This window comes from Poromitra crassiceps (assembly GCF_964638095.1).
Source record: "Poromitra crassiceps genome assembly, chromosome: 11".
In the NCBI taxonomy this organism is placed as follows: Eukaryota; Metazoa; Chordata; class Actinopteri; order Beryciformes; family Melamphaidae; genus Poromitra; species Poromitra crassiceps.
This window is the reverse complement of record NC_139643.1, coordinates 26033270-26059132: the sequence shown is the minus strand read 5'-3', so window position 1 is coordinate 26059132 and position 25863 is coordinate 26033270. Positions and strand designations below refer to the sequence as shown.

General features: G+C 45.4%; 1 protein-coding gene across 2 annotated transcripts in view; it reads left to right on the top strand.

Moving 5' to 3' along the window:
• The first annotated feature begins 2961 nt into the window (after positions 1-2961).
• Positions 2962-25863, top strand: part of LOC310785563 (neurocalcin-delta B) — a 29239-nt gene continuing 6337 nt past the window's right edge. For both annotated transcript variants that reach the window (XR_014553184.1, XM_083646681.1), the window contains exons 1-2: positions 2962-3099; positions 22430-22875. Coding sequence is in view for 1 of the 2 variants with exons in the window: in XM_083646681.1 (XP_083502807.1) it covers positions 22498-22875 (378 nt within the window). In the remaining variant the exon portion in view is untranslated. The remainder of the gene's footprint in view (positions 3100-22429; positions 22876-25863) is intronic.

Below are 25863 nucleotides of genomic sequence, written 5' to 3'. Positions count from 1 at the left end.
GTGCCGTAAATTGCTGTCTTAATTACTGTTTTACTTTCTTTTAATTATTTACCAGGTTATTTGGTTTTTATATTTTTATTCTGATGAATTACTACGCACTTGAGGCCACACTTTGGTATACTGCACTTTGCTCCAGTGCCACAGGGAATAAAGTCAACCAAATGTATCAATTTGTTGTCTTCTTTCCCTGTGACATTGGCACAAATAGCACTTTACTGCACTTAGTTGGTTTACTTTGGTCGAATTTAACTTCCTCGTATGTGATGTTACCATTATGACTAATGTAGTTCTTAACGTAAGTTCAAGCCAGGAAGAATATCCATTTACTTTATATCTCCACTCTTCAATCACAAGATCACAATAGTCAATTTCCGGGTTTCAATGAACAATCAGCTGGTTGCCGCCCAGTCTCTGTTAACCAATTGCATAGTGTCACATCACTGCTCTCATCACCTCTCACCCTACACACCTCCAGTGTAAGCCTATCACATTGCTTCTCAACCCAGTCGTAAGCCAATTGCTTGGAGGCGGGTTCCTTAAATATGCTTGTTTCTGTCTCATTCAGCCTCTCAAACACCGCTGCTGTCAGGCTCGCACCCTCCTCCTCCCCTTCTCCTCCCGGTCATCGCAGACCTATCCGATTCTTCAGTCGGAAGAGTCTCATCATGAGTCTCAGAAGGAGATCACCAGCACCACCAGTATCTAGACACTGCAGGGGGATATATCTGGATGCTGATCTGGGCTGATGCAGCTCTCTCAAGATCTCCCTGCGGTGTCTAACCGCCAAAGACTAATAACAATACTTTATTCTCATCATTCTTTCTGTAATGCATCATTCACTTTATTGTAATAAATATCACTTTATTCATTCTTTGGTCTCTAGTCTCTCCTGATTGAAATAGGATTGTTCTGTTGGCCAAAGCCAAGTTGTTTCACTTGGTGGAGACTTAGTTCCCCCACACGCCTCTTTGTGACAGGAGTTTGTTTCTCTGTGCTGATGGAATCAAACTCTGTGTATTGTCCATTGCTGTTGTGTTGTGTATCTGTGTTACTGACATTATATGTTATGCAGTTGTACCATCCTTTTTTGCCTGAAACAAATTTCCCCTCGGGGACAATAAAGTCAATCTCTCATCATCTCATGTCCAATCTGGAGCCGCTCTTCATGTCTTCCCTGGGTACACAACAGCACAAGGTATAGCATATGTCCACCTGCTTAGGTAACAGATAATCACTGAGGAGTGTTGGCTGCTCCTCTGCTCTATGCTGTGACCGCGCAGCACCGGATAATTAGCCTTGCCACTAAAGCCACTGTTACCTAACGACAGCCCGTGTGGAGGCATGGGCCAGCGGACTTAGAAGGTGGCGCTCCATGTTCCAAGCCATGTTGAGCTGTGGCCAACCAGGGCCTCACTGCTGGGTGGGAGGGGCTGTTCTGACACTCAGGGACTCTCCCTCAGGGTCAAACACACTGATGAACTCTAAGCCAATGACTTCAATTAGGAGAGCATATTAACCATGATAGCCACTAGATAAAGGCAGAACAACACAACACCTTTTACAAGGTATCACAACAATAAGAGCAAGCTTTACAACAAAGCTGATGTCCCATTGATCCTTGTGAGTTGCTCACATTGGCACAGCATTGGTGCAGGTGTCATTGCACCGTATAGTCTGCATTGCAAGCATGAATGAAAAATAGTATTAAATGGCTATTTTAATTTAAGCATACAAATTTTCTGTCAGAGGGCACTCTGTCTCATGCCTTCTGATTCTGCCCTTCACTGTCGGGATTCTGGGCCAAAATATTTGACTGGTACTCTAAGGCCTACAAAATGACCCTTCAGCCGGAGGCAGAACTCGCCATCTTCGGCTGCTATGAAAAAAAGCATAATAATCTTCTTCCTGTAAGCTACAAATTCATATTGTAAATGATTTGGCTGCCCTTTTGTTTACTGTTGTATTACTAATATCTGCATGGCATGCATGTGTTGCTACTCGCTAATGTATTTTAAACATTCATAACTTTTCTTTTACATACAGTATAGTTCATGATTGAAGTGAAGGATTAGTGTGTGTGTGTGTGTGTGTGTGTGTGTGTGTGTGTGTGTGTGTGTGTGTGTGTGTGTGTGTGTGTGTGTGTGTGTGTGTGTGCACTGTAGTTGGCCTATCTGATGGAACTGTCACTGTGATGAGGATTTTGCTGACTCAGTGGGGAGGGAGGGGCTTGTCCGTGTACTTTATAAGGCCATTAAGAGAACGCATGCTGAATAAGCCCTGTGACTTTGACTTGCACTAATCATCTTAGGCAAAGCATGGCTCACAATGTGCTTGAGAACACCTGTCCTGTACCTGTCCTGTACCTGTCCTGTACCTGACCTGTACCTGTCCTGTACCTGTGCTGTACCTGTCCTGTACCTGGAAACAGCCTGCAAATGCCATGCATGCTCGTTAAAATCATCATCTGTTCCACCACCATCATGCAATACTTAGAAATACAGTTTAGGCTGAGTTTTTAAAATATTTTAAGTTTTTCTTTTACAAGATAAGGGTAAATTAATTAACAGGGACTTCATGCCTCAACCCACCAACCTTAGTTAACATGAACACCATTAGTTAATGAGACACATTAGTTAACTGTTAATAACTTCATTAATACCTAATAAAGTGTTACCAGAATACAAAAAGTACTCTTAAGGTTACTACAAACTTATTGAACACCACACACCTAATAGTTCACATTATAGGAAGGTTATAGTGACTTTTTTGTAAGTTCTGTTGGTCTGACACAGGCTACAAAGCCTCATGCAGCCAGGTGCCTGTGGTTTCTTGTTGCCAGGCACAGCACAGCGCGCTCCCATTGGCCGCTGCCGCACCACGTGGCAGGGTTTTGACGTCACGGCGTGGGGCTCTGCACGCAGGGCTAGCTGAGCAGCGAGCAGAGAGGACAAGCCTGGAGGAGTTGCGACTGTGAGCAGCTGTTTCTGCGTCGCTCCCAGACAACACACGGTCCACTCGTGGGGAAGACGCATAGTAATGGACTGTAATTAGAGACGTTTACACCCAAACAACAGCTTCAGCAAGTAACTTACCAGCTAGGTAAGTTTACGCGGTGTGTCCGTCCCTCTCCAGTTTCTCTCTCTCTCTGCTTCCTGGACTTTGCTTCCACCAGCTCGCAGGTGAAATGACCGAGTTATAACAGGTTGAAATGTCTGTAACTACGGTCGGTGTCCCTGTTAGGACACTTTATAGCAGGAAAGATCACTGTAACAATGTAACAAAGTGGTTTTGCGTTGACAATGTATCTCAATAACTTTGTATGATAACGTGAGAACTCTGAGGATTGGAGTATGCAGCAGTTAGCAGCAGTTAAGCGCAGCGTGCTGGACGGGGATACAGCTGCTTTACCGACATTTCTAATCGGATGAGGTTAACGTGACTTCATCCAGGCTGACGATCAATAAATAACGTTATAAACGAGAGACGCAGTTTTGTTTTCACTCTTCACACTTGTAGCAGAGTCAAATCAGGAAGTGAAAAGGAGTCAAGGACTGGAGTCTCTTCTCTTCTTGCCCAAACAGAAGGCTGAGGCGGGGGGATGTGACCCGAGACTGAGTGGAGGGTAGTGAGCAATAGATCCATGGTGGTAGTGAGTCGAAATGTAGTTTATTTTTCAGTTATAATCAGTGTTGGGGGTAACTCATTACAAAAGTAACATATTACATGTAATATATTACTTTTAGCAGTAACTCAGTAATATAACTTATTACTTATAGGATTTCAGTCATATTATACCAGTTACTTTCTCAAGTAACTCAAGTTACAAATTGAGTTACATTTTATTAAATCAAAGCACATATTTCAAAAAGATACAATCATTTCCTAATCAAACTGTGTGTTTTTATGCAAATAACCACTACAGATGACAATAACAAAGGAAAAGAATAACATTTAGAATTTTGGATTGTTTACACTGACTTCAAGGCGGTTGAAATTATTTTTCAGGATGCTTCCGGGGCAGCGATGTCATTCTGCTGCTGCTGTTGTTTTGGTAAAAGTAATGCAAAAGTAGCGTACTAAGTAACGAGTTACTCTACACAGAAAGTAATATTGTAAATTAACTTATTACTTTCAAATGAAAGTAACTAGTAATATGTAGTATATTACATTTTTAAAGTAACTTGCCCAACACTGGTTATAATCCATGCCTTTCTGAGTTGGCTGTTACGGATTGGCGTTTATGTGTGTGTACTATGATCCCAGAGGGGGGGGGGGGGGGGGGGGGGGGGGCATTATTCAATCATTCACTGTGACAATGTAATAACAGTGTAATGTGGTTTCCTTATAATGAGCTTACTGTCTTGGGAGCATTAAATGTAATGCAATATTTCTAGGGGTGTCACAATACACTCAGTTCACGATACAATACACGATATTGGTTCACGACAACGATACGATATTTTAAGGATGCGATCGATTTGTAAGTTGAGGGGGCATCCTCCACGCTAATTTGAGTAATTTCACCATTTTCATCCTCCATGTCTGTACCGTCCCTCGTCTGTTCTAACAAAGCAATGAAAAGAAGACCGAGCAGCATGCAATCAGATGCAGATCACTGCCACCATGTTCAGCTTCTTTTTCTCGCGATATGAGATTTCATCTCAACGATACATATTGTCACGTTTTGATATCGCGATATATTGTGGGACGATATATTGTGACATCCCTAAATATTTCTCATTAGCTTCCTTATTGCTAATAGGCAAATACTAAATGCAATGGGGAAATAATTGAATGCAAAGTGTCTGCACAACAACAGCAGGGTGTTCAAATCAGTTGATCACCTCCGTTTCAGAATTCCATCTGCCAAAGTTGGTCTGAGGATTAAAAACAGTGACTGAAGACAAGCTGGGTATGGTTTGTAGAACGAGTTTGCCATATTTTGGCTGGTGGCTGGTGGTGGTAATTAGCGCCCCTGGCTACGCTAATTGCCTTTTGAAATCAATAGTTGGATGTAGGATGTAGTAGACAAGACCCGTCATGGCTGGGTTGGCTTTTCTCCGGCAGTCCCAGTGAACTGAAGAGCCAAGCAGGACAACCAGACATGGAAAAGACATGCGAAGACAGAAGCTTGGGCTCATTGCTCAACAACATCTTGAAAGTAAGATGGAAGAAATGAGGGGAACGAGGCTCACTCTCTCAGAAAGAGAAAACTACTCCCGATGATAGACTCTAATCTTTCCATGGAAATCCATGTCCACCAAAAGTCTCAACAAGTAGGACCAATAAGACGCGTGCACACGGGTGGAGTCACGGGATAATAGCCCCCTTGGTGTCAAAGCATCCCTCCAAACACTTTCAAGATGCTAAACGTGGGCTAAATCTGAACGCGGAGCTCTATTTTCGGCTGCGTGGGCGTCTCGTTTGCTTGTTTTGGGTCAGACCGGCCTCGGTGTGGCAGCGTCCTCTGTAGTTAGGTTTGTCTGGCAGTCGCTGTCCTTTTGAATGGAACTGGGCCTTCAGAGGAAGAAGAGCAGCCGGAGCGAAAGGAGAAAAAAAAAAAACGATGAGTGAACTCGTGGAAGAAGGTTGTTGAAAAACGCAGCATGTTGTGTGAGATGGTTGAGGGAGAGATACTGGCTTCTGCTAGTCAGTCATAGGCACATATTTTGCATAGAGATGTCACAGATGCTGTGCGCCGCTCTCAGATGTAAGATATGACTGGTGGCGAGAGCGGTTGGGTCATCATCAAACCGATCAACATTTCCATACGAGCTATCTCTGCAGGCTTTTGTCTTCTAGCACTGAGGGCACGTTAGAACTTTAGTGCAAAGTAAACAGCTCTCTCCTCATGCAATCACTGACAATTTGGTGTGAGTGTGTGTGTGTGTGTGTGTGTGTGTGTGTGTGTGTGTGTGTGTGTGTGTGTGTGTGTGTGTGTGTGTGTGTGTGGGTGGTTTGCTAGGTGTGTGTTCACGAGTGTGTGTTCATTCCCCCAGTCTGCTCTTTTAGCTCTGCCTGCCTTCTTCTTGGAAATGTTTTTTCAATACATACCCACACATTTCATCTTGTTCGTACGCTCTCTCATAATAGCTTCTCTGTCATCGTTGTGGTTTTGTGCAGCGCCTCGATCCACGCATCATAAGCTCCCTGACAATAAGCTCATGTGCTGCATTTAGCATTGTGATGATGTTACCTCAGCTTCCTCTAAGCTGGGGTGGGGTGTAGGATTTTAACAAACCCATTGGAAAAGGAGGGAAACTGTGTGAAATGGACATGAATGAAGCAATGGCTGAGTCATATAAGTGTGTTTTTAAGCTGGTAGTTCATGTATGAGGCCATTTACACCTGGCACTAACATGTGTTTTCTGTGATCAGATTACATTCAGATAGTGCTTGACCACTTGCAAGTACAGGTGTAAATGCCCCCAAGACACATTGAAGACGGATTGCGATCCGAATCAGCCAAACCACCTCCGGAGGTGGTCAGCGACGCATTGTGACCACATTGAACACAAGTATAAATGCAATGTGTCCTCTCAATCCGCATACAGCAACTGTATGTGGATTGAGAGGACACCCGTTTTGGGTGATCAGATTGCAATCTGATCATGCTAACGCCAGGTGTAAATGAAATCAGGCTAATGTGGTCAAGCACTATCCGATTGCAATCTGATCACAGAAAACGCATGTTAGTGACAGGTGTAAAGGCCTCTATGAGTCACCTGTGAAGACTGCTGGAGCACTGCATTACTGTTAATGGAAACAAGACCTTATTAATTGTGGAGATAATTGAGTCGGAAATGATGCCATTTGCATTAGAAGCAATTCCTTTAACGTCCCCATTGAAATGACAGATGGAGATAATATGGTGGTCGATTTGGCCCCTGGGGGGGGGGGGGGGGGTGGAGAAGAACGTGGTGTTTTAAACAGCAGCAAGCGTCAGGGGAAGTTCTGGCGTTTGCTATGAAAGCTTGTGATTTAGGAGTGACTTGACCATCGGCCCCCGAGGAGGAATGCCTCATTGTAAACTGCTACTTTCATCTGAAACTCTATCTTATGTTTCGCACCCTCTGCAGGGGAAACAGCAAATGTGGATGTTGTTGGCGTCAAGAGGTGACTTCTTGAGCCGGGGACAGTGACAGTGCCTCAAGAGCCTGGGTTGCTTGCTTGCTTCAGTCAGTGTTGTTTGAGTTTGTTAAAAAATTATGTAGCACTAGCTTTACCATTTCTATTTGAATTTCAGTTTAGTTTGTCATATTTATTTATTTATTAGATTTATAAAAAAATGTTCAATTAGCATTCAGTAAAAAACAGACCAAAATTCTATTTTTCTTAGCCTTTACATGATCAAATTAGACAAAACCGAAAGCTAGGCTATATTGTTGTTTTATTTTAGTTTTAAAATTAGATGAGATAATCATAATGTTAGTTCAGTAATAGCACAGAGTCCGATTTTTTACTTATTTTTTTGACACCTATTCCACGTATTTGTTTCAGTTCTACTTTACTATGATAACTCCGGTTTGATTGATGGCCTGTGATGATCCCTGTTGGACCCGAGCGTGAGAGCGCCAGAAGAACAAAATGTTCCGCTGGAGATGTTGGCAATCCTACTGGTGCCGGTCGGACCGATAGTGGGCCAAGGCTGACCTTACTAAATGACACACGAGATAGATAGAGTTGCAGTCAGATATTAATGGTGACAGTGAGCAGCACGATACTGGTAACGTGAGAGTACCGGGTGCTCCTGCCTCAAACCGTAACCAGCAGAAGATTTCCAGAGTTAACAGCAGTGTCAGTTAGACAGTGAAATTGGAGTCAAAGTGGCGTAAAATCCAAATTGCTGAACGAGCCCTTCACATCTCGGCGGGTAGATGGCAGGTTTACGACGACGTGTTCAGAGTGAATATGAGAAACTTTAATGTAACGTTTTATCTAACGTTATTATGGGGCCTTTTTATAGATGTTTTTTTATGACACAGATCATGAGCTGTCTGTGCTCAGCTGCCTGTGACAGGACAGACTATAGCTTCAGCTGAATTTCAGACGGGCTTGACTAATAACAGCACTGATACCACTTGGATGTGTGTGTGTCGAGCGATGCAGAACGCGGAGATTTCAATTGAAACCTCCGCTGGTTTCTCACATGCAGCAGCAGAGATAAAGGCCAGCTGGTTGCTCACATGCAGCAGCAGAGATAAAGGCCAGCTGGTTGCTCACATGCAGCAGCAGAGATAAAGGCCAGCTGGTTGCTCACATGCAGCAGCAGAGATAAAGGCCAGCTGGTTGCTCACATGCAGCAGCAGCAGATGAAGGCCAGCTGGTTGCTCACATGCAGCAGCAGAGATAAAGGCCAGCTGGTTGCTCACATGCAGCAGCAGAGATGAAGGTCAGCTGGTTGCTCACATGCAGCAGCAGATGAAGGCCAGCTGGTTGCTCACATGCAGCAGCAGCAGATGAAGGCCAGCTGGTTGCTCACATGCAGCAGCAGCAGATGAAGGTCAGCTGGTTGCTCACATGCAGCAGCAGATGATGAAGGCCAGCTGGTTGCTCACATGCAGCAGCAGAGATGAAGGCCAGCTGGTTGCTCACATGCAGCAGCAGAGATAAAGGCCAGCTGGTTGCTCACATGCAGCATGCAGCAGCAGCAGATGAAGGTCAGCTGGTTGCTCACATGCAGCAGCAGATGATGAAGGCCAGCTGGTTGCTCACATGCAGCAGCAGAGATGAAGGCCAGCTGGTTGCTCACATGCAGCAGCAGAGATAAAGGCCAGCTGGTTGCTCACATGCAGCAGCAGAGATGAAGGCCAGCTGGTTGCTCACATGCAGCAGCAGAGATGAAGGCCAGCTGGTTGCTCACATGCAGCAGCAGAGATGAAGGCCAGCTGGTTGCTCACATGCAGCAGCAGAGATAAAGGCCAGCTGGTTGCTCACATGCATCAGCAGAGATAAAGGCCAGCTGGTTGCTCACATGCAGCAGCAGAGATAAAGGCCAGCTGGTTGCTCACATGCAGCAGCAGAGATAAAGGCCAGCTGGTTGCTCACATGCAGCAGCAGAGATAAAGGCCAGCTGGTTGCTCAAATGTAGCAGCAGATGAAGGCCAGCTGGTTGCTCACATGTAGCAGCAGATGAAGGCCAGCTGGTTGCTCACATGCAGCAGCAGAGATAAAGGCCAGCTGGTTGCTCACATGCAGCAGCAGAGATGAAGGCCAGCTGGTTGCTCACATGCAGCAGCAGCAGCAGATGAAGGTCAGCTGGTTGCTCACATGCAGCAGCAGATGATGAAGGCCAGCTGGTTGCTCACATGCAGCAGCAGAGATGAAGGCCAGGTTCAGGAGAAAAGAGTGGCAAAGTGAGTGGAAGGCTTCTCTGATAGGAGATAGGACTTCACTGGCATCTGTAGAAAGGTTATGACACAACTGCAGCAGTGTTTCCTGCCACTGGTGCTGATCTTTTGATAAAAGGTGACGTTTTGCACAGCAGGTGCTGTTTGGTTTGAGAAGACACCCGAGTGTCATGTGCATCTTTTCACCTCCAAAATGCTCTGCGGTAACATTGCGGGCCTGCCAGCTGCTACTATAGCTGAACCCGCTCCAAGATGTCCCTCCCTTTTTGGAATAGGCTATATGAGCTGCTCCATCCATCCAGAGAGCAGGATCAACTCAAGTGTGTCTCAGCAACTTCAGAACATTCCCTCCACAGACCACCAATTCAATCCAATTCAAAATATTTCCTCACAATATGGTTTTTAATGATGATCTCAGATTCTGCGCCAGACAACATAGACATGGCAACATTCACTTGTACATGCAAGGACAACACAGAACATTATTTGTCAAAGAATACTGTGAAAGTATTGGGCTCTTAATCAATCACATCACCCGCATGCATTTAGAAGAGGTGAAACTGAATTGCTATAATTACTCAAATGTAACTGTACTATATGGAGTATCGAGAGCGCTTCACAAGTTGCGCATGAATGCAAAATCAAAATCACGTTCGACTTTCATTTGAATCGGGGGCCACTAAGCTTGGCTGATGTCTTTATCTGAAGTTGGATTATTGAAATAAGAGTAAAGTTGTCCTGTTTAACTCATTGAGTGCCAGCCACTTTTGGAGAACGGACGCTCCCAGTGCCAGAGTTTCAGAGCGTTTTCAGTGATTTCTCGAGGCCCACAGAATATTGTGTTATATTACTATGTAAACACCGAACACGCACAAAGAACGACGAGACTCTATTGTATCAGCAGCAAAAAAAGGTTTATTGATACCATTTTCCGTTCTTTAGTTATCAGCCGGAGAAGATAGCTTGATTTAACCAAAAACAGCCGTTTTTTTCTAGAAGCTGAGATAAAGAGCCTTTTGTGAAATTAAACATTTCATGCACATCACTGACTGAAGCTAATATTTTCTGATGTAGTCACACCTCAAAAATAATTTCCTTCAATAGAACAGCGAAAACCAAGGAATTTTGTTTGGCAAAACAATATTTTTTAGCTGCAACCAGCAGTGCTGGCCCCTGCGTGCGCTGCTGGTTGCAGCTTCTTGCTGGTCTTGATTTGCTGCTGGTGGGCATCAGATATTCTGGCTTGCGTTTGCCAATCCTGTCCTGCTGTCTGGGTCTGTCTGGGTGTTGTGTGCTGCTCTGCGTGCCACCCCCCCCCCCCCCCCCCCTCAACTGCACACTCCTCCTCCATATGGGAGTGTCTCTGGGGCTTTCTGTTGCGTTTGCTCTGCACTGAAAAGTCCGCTACATCCAGCTTTTTTACAGCGTTCCGCGTGTATTTGTCACCGGCTCCCATGCTTCCAGTTGAGAATAATAACAACTAATAACAAAATCATGCGGATGGGCTATCGCAGCGGACACGGAGGTGCTCAATTGTGGCAGCAGATTGGCTGCTGCAGGCACAGCTAACGTTATGCTTCATGCATATCGATGCATACGGATGCGATGCGATTTCCGTTTCCCCAACGACTTCTTCTCTCTTTTCTCCTGGCCTTTCTGTAATCTGGAGAGCACTGTCGCCACCTAATGGGTCCCTAAAATAGCTTTTACACCTTCAACAGCCACCATACTTTCACAGGAGATGGATCTGGCTTTGATGCACGTCCCACCGTCAAAAAACGCAATTGACGAACATGTTCGTCCATGGCACTCAATGAGTTAATGGTTTATTAGACTTAAAACATGGTCACTGATGAAAAACGGTGATTTCACGTTGACCTGTGTGGGTGTCGGGTGAATATCAGGTTGCAGATATTGTCTAAAATGTAATAATTGCTTGCCTGTAAGGTGGTGAATGAATGCCCGCAGCTCTGCAGCCTGCTCACAGAATAGCTCATATTTCATTATGAATGTTTCATTCATGACCGTCAAACAGAAAGTCACTGTCCGTGATCCGGCGTCTGTCATTCACTCTGGCTCGGCCCCTCCCTCCCTCCCTCCCTCCCTCCCTCTGCCTGCCTCCCCCGGCTCTCTGCTCTGTGTTGGATTATCTGTGGGAGTCTTGGGCTGAGATTTGTAGCGTGCTGCAGACAGACAGCACACATCACCCCGGCCCGGGTCTGCCTCACCACGCTCTGCTCTCCCCCGACACCACCAGCACATATTTAGCAGGCTGGATATCTGTCAGACCTCTGTGACTCATCGGTGAGTGAGCACTCGGGGGCGAGCTCTTTCAACAGTTCACACAAGCCAGTGCTGATTTGCAACAAGCGCCGAGCCAACATGATTTGCCTCTGATCAGGTTGTCCCCGAGCAACAACAACAGCTCGCCGAGGGCTCAGAGCACCTGGTGTCTGTGAACTAAGCTTTAGGTGAGCTTTGACGACACCAGATCAAGTAAGCAATGAAATGTCACGGACAGTGTCACAGTTTTGCTTTTAGCCTCCCTCTGACTTCCAGTTGATATCACCGATGTCTTACATCGATTCACACTACTGTCTTTAGTGGAGTGTATGATGCAGTGCTGCCTGCTGGCCAGTTGTTTCAGCACGTTGGCCTCGTCCTCTGTGTCATCTCAAGCAGTGTTAAACACAGCATGTCTCTGTTGACGTGTGTGTTGTCTCTGTTAAACACAGCGTGTCTCTGTTGACGTGTGTGTTGTCTCTGGTAAACACAGCATGTCTCTGTTGACATGTGTGTTGTCTCTGTTATTAGAAACTTTAGAGTGACAGCTTGTTGGCTAATCGCTAATATGGACAAGTCAAGATTAGAGCCTCTGTCCTTCTCAGAGACACTCGGTACAGCCTGCTGCTCACCTGCTTGACCTTAGGAGACGTTCGTCCACAGCGACAGAGCAGGAGCTGGGCTGGACCACGCGACCCGGCCAGGTGTCATGTGTTATGTAACTGTGCTTTTTCACTGTTCTGCTAGCAGCAGGTAAGAGCCTTAAAGGTTAATCTCAGGCTGTGTGATGTCAAAGCCTGTACAAGTCCCAGAAATAGCCGAGACCTTAGGCTGACTGGTCCTGAGGATGTTCAGTGTTCAGCTCGGACCTCTTCTGTTAAAGCACGCAAAGCTGCAGCCAGAAGGGAGAGGGATGAGGTGCAATGTTGTCATCAGATACCGTCTCGTCTTGACTGAGAGACATGGACAGACAGAGAGCAAGAGATGAGGGAGGAGGCTGAGAGACATGGACAGACAGAGAGCGAGAGATGAGAGAGAAGGCTGAGAGACATGGACAGACAGAGAGCGAGAGATGAGGGAGAAGGCTGAGAGACATGGACAGACAGAGAGCGAGAGATGAGGGAGGAGGCTGAGAGACATGGACAGACAGAGAGCAAGAGATGAGGGAGGAGGCTGAGAGACATGGACAGACAGAGAGCGAGGGATGAGGGAGGAGGCTGAGAGACATGGACAGACAGAGAGCGAGAGATGAGGGAGAAGGCTGAGAGACATGGACAGACAGAGAGCGAGAGATGAGGGAGGAGGCTGAGAGACATGGACAGACAGAGAGCGAGAGATGAGGGAGGAGGCTGAGAGACATGGACAGACAGAGAGGGAGAGATGAGGGAGGAGGCTGAGAGACATGGACAGACAGAGAGCGAGAGATGAAGGAGAAGGCTGAGAGACATGGACAGACAGAGAGCGAGAGATGAGGGAGGAGGCTGAGAGACATGGACAGACAGAGAGCGAGAGATGAGGGAGGAGGCTGAGAGACATGGACAGACAGAGAGCGAGAGATGAGGGAGGAGGCTGAGAGACATGGACAGACAGAGAGCGAGAGATGAGGGAGGAGGCTGAGAGACATGGACAGACAGAGAGCGAGGGATGAGGGAGGAGGCTGAGAGACATGGACAGACAGAGAGCGAGAGATGAGAGAGGAGGCTGAGAGACATGGACAGACAGAGAGCGAGAGATGAGGGAGGAGGCTGAGAGACATGGACAGACAGAGAGCGAGAGATGAGGGAGGAGGCTGAGAGACATGGACAGACAGAGAGCGAGAGATGAGGGAGGAGGCTGAGAGACATGGACAGACAGAGAGCGAGAGATGAGGGAGAAGGCTGAGAGACATGGACAGACAGAGAGCGAGAGATGAGGGAGGAGGGTGAGAGACATGGACAGACAGAGAGCGAGGGATGAGGGAGGAGGCTGAGAGACATGGACAGACAGAGAGCGAGGGATGAGGGAGGAGGCTGAGAGACATGGACAGACAGAGAGCGAGAGATGAGGGAGGAGGCTGAGAGACATGGACAGACAGAGCGAGGGATGAGGGAGGAGGCTGAGAGACATGGACAGAGAGCGAGGGATGAGGGAGGAGGCTGAGAGACATTTTCATCAAATGTGTCCTGTCCTCCACATTACTAATTGGATGTTTAACAAGCAAGTCTTGAAATAGTCTGTAGTTCGATGTTCAATAGTTATGAATGAAACTAAAAACAAATACATTTATACAACCATAGCCTATTATTACTCTTTAGGGAATGTGTGTTATTGTGTTGATTCAAAGGCAGTGCAACTGCTGTGTTAGAATTGAGTCGTCTTACATGTGTCCACACAACAGATATGAGTCAGATTGTATCATAATTCTTCTCACTGCCAGAAACAAGAGTGATTGTACCGTACGGTCCGTCACCATGGCAACAGCCTCAATAATCATGGAAACTCTCCACAAGCCATTAACCAATTAAAGTGTAGATGGCAGACAATGTAGTGGTCCTGTGTGCCACACAAAGAATGACTTGATCAAGTCAATGAATGAGCTAGTCAGGATGACGAAGATTTGGATGACTGACTGAATGAATGACTAATAAGTCTTGTGTGTGTGTGTGTGTGTGTGTGTGTGTGTGGGGTGTGTGTGTGTGTGTGTGTGTGCGCGTGTGAGTGGGTGTACTGTGTGGGTGTGGGTGTGTAGATGGGTGTGTGTGGGGGGGGGGGGGCGGACATTGCAGTAAGGAGAATGAAAAGTCAAGAATAGCAGTTCATTGTGGAGCAAGTCTTGATGCTCTGTAGGCGATCTGACGTGGAGTCTCACAGTAAGGTTGACAGAATTTGCGATTTTGCAAGGCACACAACGCGACACTGTTCACATTTGGGCAAAAGTCGGGTTCCCAAATTTTCTCAGTCACTACATTTTTGCTCCTAGTTCCAGTTCCAGTCTTTCGTCTTATTCTGATAGCTGGTTTTGGATTTCCCAAAATGATGACCCATCTCTGTCAGCGTAAAAAGATGTTGAAGTTGAAATACTACTAAATATTGCTTAGTAGTAGATGAAAGTGGTAGAGATCGCTGGTCTTCCTTCCTGGTGTGTTCCTTACCTGAAGTAGTAGTCATTGGGAATTCAGGTGACGACACAATCTGGAGCAGTTTATTACCATTCGTGACTTCTGTGTCACTCTATCGCGTGGAAAATTCATTTAAATTTTAATCCTACAAAGCTAAATCAAGCCCGTTACAAATAGACAGAATAGAGGAAGCTAGGCATTTTTACCTTCAAAATAAAAGTAATTTATAACTGGGTAAATAAAAATCAGGGCCGTCGACTCACTACGTGTTAAAATTGACTTTTAGTGGTCTGTGTTCTATATGTCTTCTGTGTGTTTTGGATCACACACACACAAAAACATTGCAACATGCATCAATGAAGCTATCCGTTTATTTAATTACCATTATTGTGAAGGTTTTAACCAGAAGTTTCAATGTTATTCTGGCGTACTTGACGCTGCTCTGAGTTTATTGCGGCTTGATTGATCATTTTTGCTGTTTGTTGCATGTAAAGACTTTTTCTTTTTCAAAAGCCAAATCTAAACTGAACAAGTAGCCAGGCAGGTGATAAATAAATCACAGGTGCTGGTTTGTTTGCTTCTTCCTACAATCTCTGCCAAAAACAGGGACACTAAAGACTTTAGACACCCTGAAGATTACAGTTTCAAATGCCTATCATAATGCAATCCTCTGTCATGCATTGAAGTAGGGATGTCCCGATCCGATCACGTGATCGGAGATCGGGGCCGATCACGTGATTTTTAGAAGATCGGAATCGGGGGGAAAAGATCGGGAGTAAAAAAAAAAAAAAAAAAAAAAAAATTGTTTTTTTTATTCAACAAACATGACCATGTTCACGTCTTAAACTCATCCTGAGGCCTTAGTTTTGGTTTTAAATTACATATCATCATTCATTTATTTAGTGTCGCACAGAGCAGAAGAATTTACCAAAACAAACGCGTTTCCTGATTTACATTGTTATTGCACTATTCTGCACATCATTTGTTTTAGTTTACATGGTTGTGGTTGTACATTTTGTGGTGCATTACTGATAAGCTTTATTTTATTTTGTTTTAAATTTTGAATCCATGTTGGATATAATGAATATACTGTTAAATAAAAAAGCCATATCCATGTTGGATATAATGGATAGTTAGTTGGATACTGTTAAATAAAAAAACAATCTTAAGGGTCAACTTGATTGCAGTTTTTTCTTTTCTTTTTTCTTAATGCATTGCCGAAAGATCGGATCGGGAAAAATCGGTATCGGCAGATACTCAAAATCACATGATCGGGATCGGATCGGGAGCAAAAAAAATGTGATCGGGACATCCCTACATTGAAGTCACGGGGAAAGACGTACCACAGAAGTTGTTAATCGCAGATCTTAAGAATGGTTGGGTATCAGAATCAGAATCAGAATCTCTTTTATTGCCACAGTATGGAAGTTACATACGAGGAATTTGTCTTAGTGTCTGTATGCAGCGTAGCGGTCACATCAATATACAGAGATAAGAAGTAGGAAGATAACTAAAAGCAATCACAAAGTTGCAAGTGCAATCAAATCGAGTAAATATATACAATATGTTATATATATATATATATATATATATATATATATATATATAAATAAATGTACCGTAAATTCCGGACTATAAGCCGCACCGGTGTATAAGCCGCACCTGCAAAGTTGACTATTTTTTACATATATAAGCCGCACCGGACTATAAGCCGCGGGTGTTTTAATGGTTTTTTTTTATTTATTTTTTTATTTTTTTTTATTGTGTTTTAATGTTTAATTACCATATGTAAGGGTTCATGCACAGAGGGGATTGTCGGGAAAGAGATGGCTGTTTGAGGAAGCTCCCATTTATTAACATTTCAACAAAACAACATAACACAACACCACCTGTGTTGTTTTTTACAGTGCACACAGTGTCATACAGTGTCATACAGTGTGGTGAAAAGAGGGCAAGAGAGGAAATTAAAACAGAAGTGGATTTATAGTTAGAAAGAGTGCTAAAAAAGAGAGATTTTTTTTTTTTTTTTTTTTTTTTTGGAAAAAATCCATAGATAAGCCGCACCGTTATATAAGCCGCAGGGGCCAAAAAAGCCCAAAAAACGGGAAAAAAGGTGCGGCTTATAGTCCGGAATTTACGGTATATACGTTTATCTACATATTGTCCCTGCATGAGTGTGAGTATGCTAGAGTATTGTAATTGGAAGGCAGACTGTCAGTTGGTAGTTCAGCTGTCCCCAGCTAAACCCTGTACATTGTTCCTGCACTGACAAATGTGTCAGGTGTTAACTGCTCCTCTCCAGCTCTCACACTGCTGCTGGAGGCAACACCAGGTGACAGCAGGGAACTCATTACACGTTGTTGTCACTCGTCAAAGCCCATTGTTTACTCTGACTTAATTAAATGATTAGAGCTGACTATATGGAATTTTGTGTGTGTGTGACGTGAGTGTGAGTGAGTGTGTGTGTGTGTGTGTGTGTGTGTGTCTGAGTGAGTGAGAGAAAGAGAGAGAGAGAGAGAGATAAACACCTTTCTTATAGGGAATTGTACTCAGGGGCACTTTACACGAGGATGGTTTCCTATGGTGACGGGGAATTATTTTATCGTTAGTGCCTCCCTTTTAGACGGCGACGGCGAATTTGGGCTTAGGAAACGACACATTTTGAAACCACCAAATTCTTGGTGACGCTTCCCGCTGAGGGCGCTGTGTAATCGCTTGAGACCGCTTGAGACGGCTCATTTCAGGAACTCTGACATGCCTGCACACGCGATTACGCCATAGCCGTGCGCGAGTTGGCAACCATTTTCAAAATAAAACGTCAGTATGAATGAAGTTTTGGCAACATTCAGAATTAAGCTACACTGCGGCCAACTTCAGTGTTTTCTCACTGCCAGTGGCCTACAGTAGGGTTTGACAGATAGCACACTCAGCGCTCCCGGTCCTCGCTGTTTGTTAAAGATTTCTAATAGGCGTTATTCTGATAAACTGGTCACATATATGTTACGTTCTCACCCGACAAATATTAAAACTTTAAAACAGTTTGGGGGTTTTTTCGCTTGAAAACAGCTTTTTGGCAAGTCTTAACACGTTCACTGCCATTGACGAGTTATCTCGGCTTACAGAATCCAACGGTTCACTGCCAAGGACGAGTTATCTCGGCTTAAATTTTTTTTTTTTTTTTTTGACGGTGGGACGTGGATCAACGCTCCCCACGTCTCCTATAAAAATATTGGAGTCAGCGAACGTGTACAACCCATTCCACGGACCCACTAAGTGGCGACAGTGCTCTCCACACTATGAAAAGCAGAGCCAAAACTGTAGGGTAACGCGTGAGGAAACCATTCTCTACTGTAAAATGGATTGGCGAAAACGCTTTCACTTCCGCGCATTATCGCGCTGGGAGCTGGCGGTGGGGGATTCCAAAAATAGACTGGGTGGAAAACACTTTGAAACACGCAGCATAAAGCCTAGAATCGCACAAAGCTTCATCAAAGCTCTCAAACCCAAGAAACAAGTGAGCCCTATCCACACTCGCTGCCAGGGAGGGAGGCTGCTCAAACTCGCAGCAGCAGCAGCAGCAGCAGCAGCAGCAGAACACTCGCTTGTGACAAACGCTGCGGAGGAGAACGCCCACGGAGGGAGGAGTTGGAAGCAGAGGGGGGTTTCCTGCTGTTATGGAGGAAATTACTGTTCAAAACTATTGTTTAGATGTCTGACGTCTTACTGATGCCAAAAATGAATGGTTAAAGTGACTGTTCTATCGAATTTCACAAAAAGCCGTTTATCTCTGAATAAATTTCCAGACGCTGAAACCATGCTGTATTCAACTGCTAATGCTTACATAACTACTAACTCTACAAACTAACTCTTTTAGACAGAGAAAGCACACATTCTATTAGTTCTTTTGAGATATTGTGTGTTCACAAAATCTTAGCAGAAAAGAATCCTCGGGTCTTGAAAGATGAGCCAGAATCCTCAAAAAAACCCTCTGGCAGAACCTACCTACAGTAAAAAAAAAAGGCTGGCAGTGAATGTGTTAAATGACTGCGGTAGGCATACTCTCTTCCTTGTTTAAAACCGGAAAGACGATTACGAAATGACGTCATGCAGAAGCGTCCTTGTATGGGCAAAGAATAAGGTGATCACACTGCCACCTAGCGACCTGGCATGTACATTACGGCGTTTTAAAAATTCAACAGCGCTCATGTAAACAGGGAGAAGGTGTGAAGGAAAAGGTGTGAAGGAAACGCTATTGTGTCGTTTCTTCCAGAAACTGTCCTCGTGTAAAGGGCCCCTCAGACTGCACCAACTCCCTCACAAAAACAAAAGCTTTTCACATTCTCATTAGACAACAGTAAAGCGATGTTGTTGGGACAGTCCAGTCCTGTTTACGACCCTCTGGTTGGATATGAAATGTAACTAGCTCGGCTGCTGCGTGGCCTCGCCTGCTCTATTGGCACAATTGCTCAACTTCACACAGCACTGATGACGTCAGTGAGTGATCAGTGACAAGTAGAGTCACATTGAGTGATGATGTCGTAGACATTGTGACATCATCAGTGACATCATTACTGGCCAAAATCATCACAAATCTCACAATGTGGGACCAAAATCACAGACAGACAGAGCCCACTTACTAAATTGTATATGACTAGGGTATCGGCCCTCACGCAGCTCGGCCATTGCGCGGCCTCGCCCGCAGCTCGGCTGCTGCGTGGCCTCGCCTGCCCTATTGGCATGCACAGCACACAATCGCCTGCTCTATTGGCATGCGCAGCGCACATTTGCTCAACTTTGCATCACTGATGACATCACTGTCACTCATGATGTCAATGCCTATGACATCATCAGTGCCTATGGCATCATGTACCTGTACTTTACGTCTTCACGTCGGCCTGACATGACATTGCTGACTGTCATTATCCTGGGCTAAGCTTCTCTCCGTCTTTAGCCTGAACAGCTCAGTGGCAACTAGCTGTCTGACAGTGGAATGTGCTAAGGACAGTTAGCTGTGGTGGTCATCTCTGACAGGGGAGCGCGCTAAGGACAGTTAGCTGTGCTGGTCATCTCTGACAGGGGAGCGTGCTAAGGACAGTTAGCTGTGCTGGTCATCTCTGACAGGGGAGCATGCTAAGGACAGTTAGCTGTGCTGGTCATCTCTGACAGGGGAGCGTGCTAAGTACAGTTAGCTGTGCTGGTCATCTCTGACAGTGGAACGTGCTAAGTACAGTTAGCTGTGCTGGTCATCTCTGACAGGGGAGCGTGCTAAGTACAGTTAGCTGTGGTGGTCATCTCTGACAGGGGAGCGTGCTAAGGACAGTTAGCTGTGGTGGTCATCTCTGACAGGGGAGCACGCTAAGGACAGTTAGCTGTGGTGGTCATCTCTGACAGGGGAGCATGCTAAGGACAGTTAGCTGTGGTGGTCATCTCTGACAGGGGAGCGCGCTAAGGACAGTTAGCTGTGCTGGTCATCTCTGACAGTGGAACGTACTAAGGACACTTAGCTGTGGTGGTCATCTCTGACAGGGGAGCATGCTAAGGACAGTTAGCTGTGCTGGTCATCTCTGACAGGGGAGCGTGCTAAGTACAGTTAGCTGTGCTGGTCATCTCTGACAGTGGAACGTGCTAAGTACAGTTAGCTGTGCTGGTCATCTCTGACAGGGGAGCGTGCTAAGTACAGTTAGCTGTGGTGGTCATCTCTGACAGGGGAGCATGCTAAGGACAGTTAGCTGTGGTGGTCATCTCTGACAGGGGAGCGCGCTAAGGACAGTTAGCTGTGGTGGTCATCTCTGACAGGGGAGCGCGCTAAGGACAGTTAGCTGTGCTGGTCATCTCTGACAGTGGAACGTACTAAGGACACTTAGCTGTGGTGGTCATCTCTGACAGGGGAGCGCGCTAAGGACAGTTAGCTGTGGTGGTCATCTCTGACAGGGGAGCGCGCTAAGGACAGTTACCTGTGGTGGTCATCTCTGACAGGGGAGCATGCTAAGGACAGTTAGCTGTGGTGGTCATCTCTGACAGGGGAGCATGCTAAGGACAGTTAGCTGTGGTGGTCATCTCTGACAGGGGAGCGCGCTAAGGACAGTTAGCTGTGGTGGTCATCTCTGACAGGGGAGCGCGCTAAGGACAGTTAGCTGTGGTGGTCATCTCTGACAGGGGAGCGTGCTAAGGACAGTTAGCTGTGGTGGTCATCTCTGACAGTGGCGCGTGCTAAGGACAGTTAGCTGTGGTGGTCGTCGTCGATGAACCGGATTCCATGTCGTTTGTTGACTTTGTCTATGGGCCCATTCATTCCAGAGGAGAGAGTGACTCTCTTGTGAGACATGCACAATGGATCAGCTCGTTGTCTGTCTGTCTGTCTGCTCCTTCAGCCATGTTTTGAATCACGCAGTGCCTGGCGAGCGCACAACTTGCCATTTAGACTCTGCGGGTCAAGTTGGACTCAAGTTTCGCCTCGATGTATCTTGTATCTTTTCTGCCCTCTTTCTTTTCTGCCAGCAGCACACCAACGCATTTAGCGATGAGGGAACGAGCGCTTCTCAATGCCTTCTCAAAAGCCAAAGTAGGTCAGCGCTGCCTCCATTATTATCACGTGCAGTGATGTGGAGTGTGTGTGGAGTTGACAGTTCCTGCAGGAAGTAGAAGTCACATCTGCAGAGATGCACACGCACACACGCACGCACGCACACCCACACACACACACACACACACACACACACACACACAGCCACAGACGCCATCGTGGTGAGGTGTTCCTGTGACTGCTTACTGTAAATGTGGGTTATCATTCAGTAGCATGTGTGTTTCAAGTGAGGGTGTGTTTGTGCACGTGGGGTAGTCTTGCACTGTGAAAAACATTTGGTGGTTGTTTCAACAGATGCACTGTTCAGAATACTAATCTCATCTGGGCTCCGCATCTGATTCAGACCACATACTGTACTCCGCTTGGCACTCCGCTTCGTCTCCTGCCTCAGTTTGCTCTGTTCCGTCTTATTTCAATCTACTCATTATTAGTAATGAAACAAGGAAGGAACCAACAAAATAACAAGTGAAACAAATTGTGCGGGGAGATAATCAAATAAAATTAAACCCTGGGGCCTTAGACTGAAATCTCGCCAAAATCAACAACTCAGGGCAATATAGCGATATTATATCAAGATATGGATATGAGACTTGATATCGTCATACAGTTTGGATATCGTAATATAGGCTGCATTACGAGTGATTGTCGTTTTCTAAACACTGTTCTAGCTGTTCTATTATTTTCCTTTACCCACTTATTTATATCCACATTACTGAGGATTCTTGATCAAAAATCTCATTGTGTAAATATTTTGTGATAGCCAATATAGTCAGGGAAGGAAACTCTGTCTTTGCATTTTATTTTGATCAGTCTTGTTTTTTTAATTAAAGGGCTTCTGACATCTCACGTGTGGCTTTGACATACAACTAAACATTTATCTCACTTTGTACAAAATACCAAAATATGTATCGCCATTCAGCCTACAGAGATATGATTTTTTTGGTCCATATTGCTCATGGATTGGGATTGGATTGGATTTTTTTTTTATGATATATTTTTCCCATATCGCCCAGCCCTAACTCTTCTCGTCTTTTAGCAGCAAGACTCAAGGTCCTTTCAGATGACTTCTAACAACCTCTCTCTCTCTTCCTCTCCTCCTCCCACACTGTCAACAGTCTAAAGAACAGCCGCCCTCACAGCAGCAGCAGCAGCCGGCCAGAAGAAGACAGAAGCAGCAGCAACCATGGGCAAACAGAACAGCAAGCTCCGTCCCGAGATCATGCAGGACCTGATGGAGAACACGGACTTCACCGAGCACGAGATCACCGAGTGGTACAAGGGCTTCCTGCGGGACTGCCCCAGCGGCGCGCTCTCCATGGAGGAGTTCAAGAAGATCTACGGCAACTTCTTCCCGTACGGCGACGCCTCCAAGTTCGCCGAGCACGTCTTCCGCACGTTCGACGCCAACGGGGACGGCACCATCGACTTCAGGGAGTTCATCATCGCGCTCAGCGTGACGTCGCGCGGCCGCCTGGACCAGAAGCTCAAGTGGGCCTTCAGCATGTACGACCTGGACGGCAACGGATACATCAGCAGGGCCGAGATGCTGGAGATCGTGTCGGTGGGTGATGTGATGGGACAGTGTGCTTTGTTGTCTGATTTCTCTCTCTCTGTCTCTCTCTCTCTCTCTCTCTCTCACCCTCTCTCTAGCTCTCTCTTAATCTCTCTTTCCCTCTCTCTCTCTCTCTCTCTCTCTCTCTCTCTCTCTCTCTCTCTCTCTCTAGCTCTCTCTTAATCTCTCTTTCCCTCTCTCTCTCTCTCTCTCTGTCTCTCTCTCTTCCTCTCTCTAGCTCTCTCTTAATCTCTCTTTCCCTCTCTCTCTCTCTCTCTCCATCTCTCTCTCGCAGTTTAAAAAGAAAAAATGAAGTTATTGAAAGTGCGTGATTTGTGAGGTCCTTAAAAGTGCTTGCATTTAGCCTACCGGAATCTCTGAGTTTGAGCCTTGTGCACTCCGTCATCTCAAAATTGCCGGGGCCAAACTTGATACGCTTTCTTCATATTTACTAGGGATGTCCCGATCACATTTTTTTTGCTCCCGATCCGATCCCGATCATGTGATTTTGAGTATCTGCCGATACCGATTTTTCCCGATCCGATCTTTCGGCAATGCATTAAGAAAAAAGAAAAGAAAAAACTGCAATCAAGTTGACCCTTAAGATTGTTTTTTTATTTAACAGTATCCAACTAACTATCCATTATATCCAACATGGATATGGCTTTTTTATTTAACAGTATATTCATTATATCCAACATGGATTCAAAATTTAAAACAAAATAAAATAAAGCTTATCAGTAATGCACCACAAAATAACCATGTAAACTAAAACAAATGATGTGCAGAATAGTGCAATAACAATGTAAATCAGGAAATGCGTTTGTTTTCGTAAATTCTTCTGCTCTGTGCGACACTAAATAAATTAATGATGATATGTAATTTAAAACCAAAACTAAGGCCTCAGGATGAGTTTAAGACGTGAACATGGTCATGTTTGTTGAATTAAAAAAAAAAAAAAAAAAATTTTTTTTTTTTTTACTCCCGATCTTTTCCCCCCGATTCCGATCTTCTAAAAATCACGTGATCGGCCCCGATCTCCGATCACGTGATCGGATCGGGACATCCCTAATATTTACAGAATCGCTCTCCACGTAGGCTACAAGCAGGAATGCACGAGGATGTCGAGATAGCTTTGAGTTGATGTTAAGTGTTAATGATTCATTCCCATGTGTAAGCATGACTGGAAACAAATGTACATTCGACGACTTACGAGACTGGTATATTAATGTATATGTGAACATCCCTGTGAATTATTGGCCCATCATTTTTTAAATAATTTGTCCTCGAAAAGTGCTTGAACTCTATCATTACAAAGGAGTGGCAACCCTGCTCCCTCTCTCTCTGCTGTGTGTTGGTCTGCTCTCTCTCTCTCTCTGCTGTGTGTTGGTCTGCTCCCTCTCTCTCTGCTGTGTGTTGGTCTGCTCTCTCTCTCTCTGCTGTGTGTTGGTCTGCTCTCTCTCTCTCTGCTGTGTGTTGGTCTGCTCTCTCTCTCTCTGCTGTGTGTTGGTCTGCTCCCTCTCTCTCTGCTGTGTGTTGGTCTGCTCCCTCTCTCTCTGCTGTGTGTTGGTCTGCTCCCTCTCTCTCTGCTGTGTGTTGGTCTGCTCTCTCTCTCTCTGCTGTGTGTTGGTCTGCTCTCTCTCTCTTCTCTGCTGTGTGTTGGTCTGCTCTCTCTCTCTCTCTCTCTCTGCTGTGTGTTGGTCTGCTCTCTCTCTTCTCTGGCGGTCTGCCCGTCTGCTCTACCTTTATATAGTCCTCCGACATTCAGCGGCCAATCCATACTATCATAGCAGTGCCCCAGGCATCCACACCAACTGACATCATATCTGCTTGTTCTGCACCATTTGACTCCCCACACCAGCTGACATCATATATCCATCTGCTTATGTGTGTTCTGCACCATTTGACTCCCCACACCAGCTGACATATCTCCAGCTGCTTAGCTGTGTTCTTCTGCACCATTTGACTCCCCACACCAGCTAACATCATTATGTCCATCTACTTATGTGTGTTCTGCACCATTTGACTCCCCACACCAGCTGACATCATATCTCCATCTGCTTAACTCATTCATGGCCAGTTTAGGACTGCCAATATTTAGCACAGGCCAAAGATTTTCATAATTGTTGGTCATCTTTCAAGACCCACAGTAAATTATCTATTAGCACCAAAGTGATTTGCAATACCTCAAAATGAAGATGTACGTCTCTGGGTTCACCAGGAAAAAAAAAGTTAGCTTTTAGCATGTTCTGTACTCTACTTATAGCCATTTATATACACCCTGTTTTCACCAAAAAGGTCTCTCTGAGAAGAGAAACAGCAGAAAAGGCCATTTTTGTAAAAGACACAATCTCAGGCAGAACTCGCTCTCAATTCTTTTATTTTGAACTGTATTGACATCAGACATGTAAATATTATTTGTTATGACACAAATGACAAAAAAAAATATATATATATATATATACATGAAGTGCTTTTTTTACATTCAACAATACAGTTTACTCAGTGTGAGTGAGTGTGCAGACAGACACACAGACAGACAGACAGACAGACAGACAGACAGACACACAGACACACAGACACACACACACACACACACACACACACACACACACACACACACACACACACACACACACACACACACACAGAGAGAGAGAGAGAGTTCTGTCCACAGCTGCTGCTGGATCGCACCTCCTTCCAAGGGAACACTATTGATCGCCCCGCAAATTAGCATAGGAGGGGAACACCAAACTGGTCTGAGATCAGCGTCTAGCCTCCTCTGCCTCTGCATCGTTTTCCTCCTCTCGTTCGGGCTGGGACGAATGCTGCGACACAGGAACGGGTCCGGCTTGGCTTTGGGACCAGGCGCTGGAACCGGATCGATCATGTTCGTCACGGGTTTGACTACCGCGAACAACTCAATCCAGGTTCGCCCTGCAGCAAGGCAACCAGCACAGCGCGCCGAGGGGCGTTTCAATGGCGTTTCTCCTCTCT